A 10428-nucleotide genomic window follows, 5' to 3' on the forward strand; every position below is an offset into this window, starting at 1 on the left:
TTCTGTGATAGAAATGTAAAGGTAATTTCCGATTGAGCCGACACATGCAGAGTTTACCGTGAATACAGTCTACGCCTTCAAAATGTAAATCACGCTGTAACGCTGAACTACTTCCACACAGATTGAATAGATTGTGTAATCTATAGCTGTTTTATAGATCTCACAGCAGGGCCCCATCTGCTAAATCAGCTAGTAAACTAAGCTCTGAAGCCAATATATGTTTCTAACAGTTCCACAGGTTAAAGATAATCTGCAGATTAGTATTATTTACTGCTAGCTATTGGAGTGAATCCTAACTTCCAGTGAAACGTATCGTTAATCTCTTATTGACATCAGTTAATGACTAAGAGGAAAAATCTGGGAAAAAGGTGGAAACTAGAATTCACCCCCCTTATGAGCACATAATCCCCATAGTCATGTAGACTTCAGAATCATACATCACACTATTTATCTACAACATTACAGAACGTTGCACCCTCCTGAACACACCCCTCTGGTTTACCAAGCATTTCCTGGTGCCACCTTATTTTTCTTCTCCCCTTCAAGTTGAGGGCTCAGTTATTGTGTCAGTGTGTTAATTGGGTGGTGGAGTAGTTACTTAATTATTCATCCTCTCCTCCTCTCCACCTCCATCGTTGTCTTTGGTGAAAGTCCCCACCTGTCTGGCTAATAAGACCTTGCATGGCCTTTCAGGAAATAAGGAAATGAAGCCCAAAGGGGTCACGGAGGGGTCACGTAGGTTCAAGTGTTCTAGTAACAAGATAGTGGATAAATGAAGATGTCCCACTCAGGTCATTTACCATTGAAAAGAATGATCAGTTCCGGTCTGGTTAACATGGTGGCTCTCCCATAGGCACCAATACATTAGCAGCTGGGTCTGGTCTGCTTAGTTCATTGACTGTTTATGAACGTGAAAAAAGTTGAGAGTGGGATGTCTCACAGTCTCTGGTTCCAGTGGATAACAGACATATTTTAATACCATGTGTGTAGACACATTTCTGGAAATGTGGACACAATCAGAATGTGTCCACAAGATCAGGACAAAGAACCCATGTAGGCACCAGGTATAAACGGGGCTACTGAGGGCAAGGTTTCAAGCACCAGTCATTAGAGACAGCCAGGTTTAATCAAGCCTATTGGTGGTTATTGTAAAATAAACAACTAAAGATGCAATGATGGTCATGTAAAAGATGATAATGTTATTAGTAATAGTGATATTAATGTTAATACTACTTCAGATGTTAGCAGTAATGGTGATAGTCATGTTAAAAATACTTCAGATGTTAGCAGTAATGGTGACAGTCATGTTAAAAATACTTCAGATGTTAGCAGTAATGGTGACAGTCATGTTAAAAATACTTCAGATGTTAGCAGTAATGGTGATAGTCATGTTAAAAATACTTCAGATGTTAGCAGTAATGGTGATAGTCATGTTAAAAATACGTCAGATGTTAGCAGCAATGGTGATAGTCATGTTAAAAATACTTCAGATGGGCAATTGCAACATTTATTGGATTTGTTGACTTTCTTTTCAACACATTACAAAAATACATATATGTTCAAACAGCCGACGTTACTGCTGCTGCTTTGAAACGACTTATTTTTCACAACAATCCCTCAAAAAAGGAAAAGAAAAAGATTTTTGTACAAAGAGCAAAAGTCATGAAAGTTGAAAATGTGTTAAAATTTAAATTTTAAGTGCCATCACAAGAACTTCAACCAACCATGAGAAGAGAAAAAATGACATTGTCCATAAACGCCTCCTAAAACTGATTTTAAAAAACAATTTTTAAAAAGCATTTCTCCCATAACCCATTGCAGAATCCCAATCCCAAAATACCTCTGATATTCTGGATGATTTCTAATTGAAATATTTTTAAAATCCATATTAGGATAGATTTACCAAAAAAAAGCAACTTTAAACATTTGAATCGAATCACAATTGGATTGGGAAGGTAAAATAGGCAGAATGTTGGAACCAATTGTTTTTAAAAATGCAACATCATTTATCAATATTACAAAGACACTGTGTATCGTCATACAGTGAGCAAGAAATGATACGTAACTACTCATGTACATCTACTTAAAATCCCTCCCCCATCATAACCGTACAATGCTCGTTATGGCATTCAAAACATTGAATGAAAAGAATACTTTGTTATTTCAAAACACAGAGGATTTCATCATTAACATACTTCAACACTGTAAACATTATTCTGGGACTGAATGTTCTTGTATGAAATGACTAGTTCTGTTTTGCGAGTCTGTCTTCCTGGTTTCTCAATGGGATTAAAATAACTCTCTAGGGTCCATATCTTGGATGGAATATACTGTATGAAGCTTGTTCAGAAGTGGGAATTGTAGGTTTCTCCTCTCCGCTGTCTCAATTGCGATAATAACAGTTGTTTTAGTTATTATCAACCTTGTTCTGAAGTGAGAATTGATAGAAAAATAAATGTATTGGAATACACTAAAGATGTACTCTTACTGAATATCAACATGTGTTTTCACCAAATGCATGTCTCTATGGTATCTACACCGTTTCAGTCAGTTTCATACATTATGATAACTAATCTATTCCATTTCCACATGCTGATCTGAAATAGAGGACCATTATGAGATGAGTGTTTTGTGTAAGAATCTGATTTCTGTCAACAAGATGATGATAAATAGGAAGATTTTCATTCGAGAGCACACCCATGTCCAGTTGCCTAAACACACACAGCACATTTAAAACAGGCTGTGTGAAGTGATATCTTTGAGGTGAGGTGATTATCTCTATTGAAGATGGTTCTATTAAGGGAAGATGTGGCCTCAATCTTCCCTAATATTGGTCCTCTTTCTCTCTCTCTGATGTCCTTGGTATTAGATTTGACCAGTAGATATGCATTTGGGTTAAAACACACTTTTCATATGCTTTCAATTTCATTTGAATGACTTTGATCCTTGCCTTGGGTCTCTCTCTCGCTCTCTCTTTCCTTCTACGTCTCTCTCCCTCTCTCCCTCTATCCCCTCTCCATTTTCTCTATTTCAATCTTTCATTTTCTACCTCAAGAATGATCCAATCAGATCTCAAGGTCATCTGGCCATCAGTCTAACAGCTGTGCTGAACATTATTACCATAACTCAATGTAACTCAAATAGGCTTTTTTAGATTCATCCAAGGATGAGCCATCCTCATTCCACGCAGCTGAAAAATCACAAATTGTAAATCCCTAAAAGTCACGAACGCCACGTACAGTGTCTTCACAAATCTGTTATTGTGCGTTAAACCCCCATATCGCTTTGTGAAGCAAAATGAACAACCCCCACCTTTTCCTTTTCAAAGCTGCTCTACTAATACATGAACGCTGAGTTAGTGAACTGTGAAAGCAGGCAGGCAGATTGAGGCTTAGAGCACACAGTGGAGAAACACAGGCATTGATATGAATTCCATTCTGAGGCCGTTTTGCTGAATCCTGAGGGGATCAGAACTCACCCTGGGCGACGAGAACACTACTGTTCAAGAATTCCCCAGAAGGAACAATGAAATGATTCTAGAAGTGGAATGTACAGTACAATGTAGAATGTTTAAAAGTTTAACTTAACAAATTGGTTTCGATGAAGCTTTATCAAGTGTCAAGAGGGTGTAAGGGACATTGCCGCTATGTTGTTCAAATGTAAACAGTATGATCACAGGAAGGAAGCCCTATTGAGAGGACCTGTATTGCAATTATCTAGCGAACGGTTGCAATAACAATGTATATTTTTCAGAACTTAAATAACTCAAGTCACTGATCTTTGATTGTTTTAGTTAGAGTGGACATTCTGAATGTAAAATATGGGGCTAGTATACATTTAGTTTCTGTAAATAATGATGGATCAAAGAAAATCTAATATTTACATAATGTTTGATGAAATAAAACACTTTACTCTTCCCAAAACATCCACACACATAAAGTTTTATAGGACTGTTCTCCTTTCCACATTTACTACAGCAAGTTTGAACGGATATATCTTAAATATTCCCATGGTGATTTAATCCTGCATCTAAGGAGTTTATGGCAATGTCAGCAACCGCTATTTATGTCCCCGGCTAATATCGGGAATGTGGGGACTGGATTGCATCAAATAATAATAACACACGCTGATATTAAAAAAATAATAGTTTGTATAAAATTGGCTGTAATCTCTTCAGATTTTTAAAACATCAACATTTCTTCTTTTTTTTTTTTTAAATGCTAAAATGTAAATTTTATTGTCATATTGACATTCAGTGCTTTATGTCAACGATGAGGAGATGGATTGTAGTCTGTTGTTGACCTAATAGGATATTAATATTACAGATAAAAAATAAATAATTGCTATCATAATTTAAGAAGTTTACTCATTTACTTATAGTTTCCTTAAAGGAATTGTTTTTAATTAACAAATCAAAATTAAAATCGTATTTCTAATCAAGTGTGACCTGTTTCAAGTTATGTGTTTTTTAAGAAAAAAAATCTTCAGCATATTTTTTTTACTTACTAGCTATCTACCTAATTCCCTATAAAACCCCACAAGATGTACCATCACATGCCCAATATCTTTACAAAACTCCAATAGATACAGACATTATTGCACAGTAGAAAGGCTCAATGGATTCCTAAATGATAAAATCCTCAGATAGATCAATAGTTGGCAGGAAACTAAAGGTTTCTAGAAAAATCCCCCATCCCATGTTTCCCTTTGTTTATATTTCTCAGGTGGCAGTTTCTGTGACAAAAAGAACAAACAAAAACAGAATTACGTACATTAAATTGTCCCAAAAATATTCAAGAAGAGGAAAGATTATCCAGCCAAGCCCCGTGTTGAAGTCCTGTAAGTGTTCATTCAGAATGAGTCTGAGGTGTTAGCCTAGCCTAGCCTGTAGCCTTAGCTTTAGCTTTAGCTTTAGCCTAGCGTAACCTAGCCTCTCTCAGCCTCCTCCAGTTTGACGTCGCTGGCCATCAAGTGTTCCCCGTGCCACTTCTTCATGTGTTTCTCCAGGGTGCTGTAGACGCTGAAGGGCATGTGGCAGATATCACAGCGGTACACCTCCTTCCCAAACTGCCCGTGGGTCTTCATGTGGCGAGTTAGCTTGGAGCTCTGGGCGCAGGCGTAGCTGCACAGGTCACACTTGTAGGGCCTCTCTCCCGTGTGGCTGCGCCGGTGCACCGTCAGGTTGCTGCAGTTCTTGAATATCTTCCCGCAGTACTCGCAGGTGTCGCTCCGTCTGCTCTCCTTACTAGGGGGTCGACCCGGCCCGGGACCCCGCAGGAGGTGAGGGGTGGAGCTGCCGCTGCGGCCCGATGCGCCCACTCCCTCCAGGAATTCCCCAGGAGAGGTGGAGAAGCGGAGGGAACCTGTCTCGGAGGAGGAGTGCTCTGAGGAAGTGGCGAAGGGGGACTGGTGGGCGTCACTGAAGCCGTGGAGGAAGGGTTCTCTGATGAAGTGGCGTGAGGCGGCGTAGCCGGCCAGGAGCTGGGAATACATGTTCTCTGGGGAGATGAGGGTCGGAGCCGCGGGGAGCTCCAACTCCTTCTCCACCTTCACATCAAATAGAATGAAATTAAAGTTTATTTACACTGAATTTAACAAATCTAAACCCAGTAAAACAATACAACTAGATAAGAGAAAAATGATGTACTTCTTTCAGCAGTCTAAAAGTCTGTTTTATAGTATTGGAACAGTTGTGTAAACGACAAACATAAGAAAACATAAAAACACAACAAGTTATTTAAGAAGAATATAAGTGACTTAAAGGAGTAGCTAAAAGGGGGTTCTCACCTTGATTCTCTTGTTGGAGGGGTTGGGGCTGGTGATGGGGGTGGGCCGGCGGTGGAACAGTCCAGAGAAAGAGTCTTCAGACCCACTAATTCTTCCGTTCATCAAGGGCCTCTCCTCTCTTTCAATCTCTCTCTCTCTGTCCATCGCTCTGTCCATCGCCCTGTCCAACGCTCGCTCTCTGTCCCTCTCAATCTCCCTCTCCCCCCTCCCTGCATCTCCCCCCTCTCTCGACTCTCTATTAGGCTGCCTCTCCCTGTCCAGACTCATGGTCTTCTTGGAAGGGGCCAGCCTCAGATGATTGTCCAGGTGGTTGTATGGGTGCATGATACCCACCCCTCCGCTCTCCGTCACTCTATCCCCACCATGAGGCTTCTCGTCTGGGGAAGGCCTCGACCCGTTCTCCCTGTTCTTGTGGAACTCTGAGTCCATGCTCAGGTTAGACTCAGGCCTACTTAGGCCGTTCCTCATCTCCTCCTCATCCTCAATTTCCTCCTCCTCTTCTTCCTCTTCCTCTTCCTCTTCCTCCTCCTCGATGTCCATCCCCATTCTTCCCTCCCCCTCTCTGCTCTTCTCCTCCCCCTCTCCTACCTCTCCTCTGTTCCCCTGTTCAGGGGAGCTCCCCATGGAGCCTGACTTATGTATGTGTGTCTTCATGTGTCTCTTCAGCTTGGAGGCTTGAGAACAGGCATGGTCACACAGATGACACTTGTAGGGCCTCTCTCCTGTGTGACTCCGTCTGTGGACTATCAGGTTGCTCTGGAACTTGAAGGTCTTCCCACAGAACTCACAGGACTTGGACTTGGCTTGGGCCTGGACCTGAATGAATGAATGAACAAATTAATTATGTATTGTCCCATAGGGGAAATGTCTTGGCAACATTACAGGCAATTCTGTAATACATATAAGACATTACAAAACATACATCAGCATATATCCCAGGACACACTGCACATACCTGGTTCTGGCCCTGGGGAGGAGTGTTGGCGTTTCCCTGAGGCGTGGGGGGCTGTGGAGGGTAGGTGAGGAACTGTGGGGGCTTGGAACCCGACTGGAAGAGAGTTGGACTCAGCAGGCGGTGCATGGGGGGCACCCGGGTGGGCGAGAGAGGAGGTGTAGGGCCTCCGTTGTTAGTATTGTTGCCAACCGCCAGCTCTCTGAGCCTTCTGGAGAAGTCCATGGAAGGAGGTTCCATTGGGGTCAGACGCATCACCCTCTCAAAGGCACTGGGGTGCTGGAAGAGCAGGGACCCCATCTCCTCTGGCCCCAGGCGCTCCAGGAGGTGTCTGGGGGGCGGGGGTCTGACGAAGGGTGGGGTGGCAGGGAGCCGGGTGTCCAGATAGCCCGGAGGGGGACGGGGGTGGTGAGGGTGTTGGGGATGGTGTGGGTGGTGCTCCCTGAGTAGTGGCGCCGCCATCCGGAGGAGTTGGAAGGGGTTAGAGGTGTCCCCCAGGAAGGTTGGTAAGGGAGAACGAGGGAGAGAGTCTCCGCCACCCATGGGAGGGGGGAGTGCCATGCGAGGGGTGAGGGTGTAGTTGGAGGGGTGTGTGTCCAGGTAGATGCGGATGCCGTGGGTGTGTTGGGCGTGCTGGAGCAGGAACCAGGCGCTGGTGAAGGTCTGTTTACAAGAGGTGCAGATGTAGCTGGATGGCTCATCTTTACCTGAGAAAGAGAGAGGAGGGGGGGGGGGGGGGGGAGAGAAAAAAGGGAGCGAGAAAAAGGGAGAGATTGTAAGTGGTTGGTTCCTATTGCTGCTAAATGACTAACATGAGAAAAATGTCGAAAGGAATGCATGACTGACTCATACTGTAATACAGTTTTGAATCACCTACATAATAGCATAGGTATAATCAACATACATATATTATTTTTTGGCATGTCTGGAACGACAGCATATAAAACTAGGATCTCAATGACCTTTTCACACGACCCTGCTGTACACCAACATAACAACATGACGTGAGGTTTCAAGACTAGTCATTCAACTGAGACTGCTCTTCTCTGTGTCACGGAGGCGCTCCGCACTGCTAAAGCTAACTCTCTCTCCTCTGCTCTCATCCTTCTAGACCTATCGGCTGCCTTTGATACTGTGAACCATCAGATCCTCCTCTCCACCCTCTCCGAGCTGGGCATCTCCGGCGCGGCCTACGCTTGGATTGCGTCCTACCTGACAGGTCGCTCCTACCAGGTGGCGTGGCGAGAATCTGTCTCCGCACCACGTGCTCTCACCACTGGTGTCCCCCAGGGCTCTGTTCTAGGCCCTCTCCTATTCTCGCTATACACCAAGTCACTTGGCTCTGTCATATCCTCACATGGTCTCTCCTATCATTGCTATGCAGACGACACACAATTAATCTTCTCCTTTCCCCCCTCTGATAACCAGGTGGTGAATCGCATCTCTGCATGTCTGGCAGACATATCAGTGTGGATGACGGATCACCACCTCAAGCTGAACCTCGGCAAGACGGAGCTGCTCTTCCTCCCGGGGAAGGACTGCCCGTTCCATGATCTCGCCATCACGGTTGACAACTCCATTGTGTCCTCCTCCCAGAGTGCAAAGAACCTTGGCGTGATCCTGGACAACACCCTGTCGTTCTCAACTAACATCAAGGCGGTGACCCGTTCCTGTAGGTTCATGCTCTACAACATTCGCAGAGTACGACCCTGCCTCACGCAGGAAGCGGCGCAGGTCCTAATCCAGGCACTTGTCATCTCCCGTCTGGATTACTGCAACTCGCTGTTGGCTGGGCTCCCTGCCTGTGCCATTAAACCCCTACAACTCATCCAGAACGCCGCAGCCCGTCTGGTGTTCAACTTTCCCAAGTTCTCTCACGTCACCCCGCTCCTCCGCTCTCTCCACTGGCTTCCAGTTGAAGCTCGCATCCGCTACAAGACCATGGTGCTTGCCTACGGAGCTGTGAGGGGAACGGCACCTCCGTACCTTCAGGCTCTGATCAGGCCCTACACCCAAACAAGGGCACTGCGTTCATCCACCTCTGGCCTGCTCGCCTCCCTACCTCTGAGGAAGTACAGTTCCCGCTCAGCCCAGTCAAAACTGTTCGCTGCTCTGGCACCCCAATGGTGGAACAAACTCCCTCACGACGCCAGGTCAGCGGAGTCAATCACCACCTTCCGGAGACACCTGAAACCCCACCTCTTTAAGGAATACCTAGGATAGGATAAAGTAATCCTTCTAACCCCCCCCCTTAAAAGAGTTAGATGCACTATTGTAAAGTGGTTGTTCCACTGGATATCATAAGGTGAATGCACCAATTTGTAAGTCGCTCTGGATAAGAGCGTCTGCTAAATGACTTAAATGTAAATGTAAATGTAAATGTGAGAGGGGTATTCTATTCTCCCAGGACAGTCGACTTCATCACAGAGCTCTACAAGAGAGAATGTCATATGATAACCTGAGTGAAATAATGTCATATGATAACCTGAGTGAGATAATGTCATATGATAACCTGAGTGAGATAATGTCATATGATAACCTGAGTGAGATAATGTCATATGATAACCTGAGTGAGATAATGTCATATGATAACCTGAGTGAGATAATGTCATATGATAACCTGAGTGAGATAATGTCATATGATAACCTGAGTGAGATAATGTCATATGATAACCTGAGTGAGAGAATGGTTAGTGTGATCTCCTCAGACAAACACATATGCATATATGAGCAATACGAACTATATGCAAACAAACCCGGGGCTACCTAGGGGCAGGATAATACTAATGTGTGTGTGTGTGTGTGTGTGTGTGGTGTGGTGTGGAGGAACGAAAGATATATGACAAGAGAGAGAAAGGGAGAGGGAAAGAAAGAGGGAGCTGAGAAAGGAAGAGAGAGAGAGAGAGAGAGAGATAGAGACGCCTCCGTGAGAGTGACATCATTCCCTCCGCCATATGCCCCCTAGACACAACTACGACAACATAACCAACAAAAACAGGTCACAACTCCTACAGCTCTGTCGCACGCTGGGTCTGTACATAGTCAATGGTACTGTGGGCTTAGAGGGGACTCCTCTGGTAGGTGCACCTATAGCTCATCTCTTGGCAGTAGTACTGTAGACTACTTTATCACTGACCTCAACCCAGAGTCTCTCAGAGCGCCTACTTGAACAGAGCAATACTCAACCATGAGGCATCAAAGCCAAAGGAACGGAATAATATGAAGAAATGCTATAGATGGATGGAAGGTAGTGTGGAAACCTACAGTGCCTTCCACTAATATTGGCACCCTTGGTAAATATGAGCAAAATGGCTGTGAAAAAAAGGTATTTTCTGTTTATCCTCTTGGTATTTCATTCAAAATATTCACAAAAATCAAACCTTAAACTCAAGTAAAATGATTTTAAAAAATAAATGGGAAATAAATTAAATAAATATTTTTCTCCAAAACATGTGTGCCACAATTATTGTCACCCCTAGAAATTCTTATGAGTAAAATCTAGCTGAAGGATATTCCCATTCATATTTAATGTTTTAAGTTCACCCGAGTGATTAGGAACACTTAAGTGGTAAGCCATGACTTCCTGTTTCTCTGAGGTATAAATATGAGGAGACACACAGGCCAAGTTTCCTTAGTCATCCATCACTATGGGAAAGACCTAAGAATAAAGTAATGATGTGTGACAAAAG

General features: G+C 43.8%; 1 protein-coding gene across 2 annotated transcripts in view; it reads right to left on the bottom strand.

Moving 5' to 3' along the window:
- Positions 1 to 1493: 1493 nt before the first annotated feature.
- Positions 1494 to 10428, bottom strand: part of LOC139555991 (B-cell lymphoma/leukemia 11B-like) — a 56516-nt gene continuing 47581 nt past the window's right edge. For both annotated transcript variants that reach the window (XM_071369429.1, XM_071369430.1), the window contains exons 3-5: positions 6743 to 7446; positions 5788 to 6603; positions 1494 to 5547 (exon numbers count right to left, since the gene is read on the bottom strand). In XM_071369429.1, coding sequence (XP_071225530.1) covers positions 4927 to 5547; positions 5788 to 6603; positions 6743 to 7446 — 2141 coding nt within the window. In that variant the 3' untranslated portion in view covers positions 1494 to 4926. The remainder of the gene's footprint in view (positions 5548 to 5787; positions 6604 to 6742; positions 7447 to 10428) is intronic.

Source organism: Salvelinus alpinus, chromosome 27, assembly GCF_045679555.1.
Source record: "Salvelinus alpinus chromosome 27, SLU_Salpinus.1, whole genome shotgun sequence".
Classification (NCBI taxonomy): domain Eukaryota; kingdom Metazoa; phylum Chordata; class Actinopteri; order Salmoniformes; family Salmonidae; genus Salvelinus; species Salvelinus alpinus.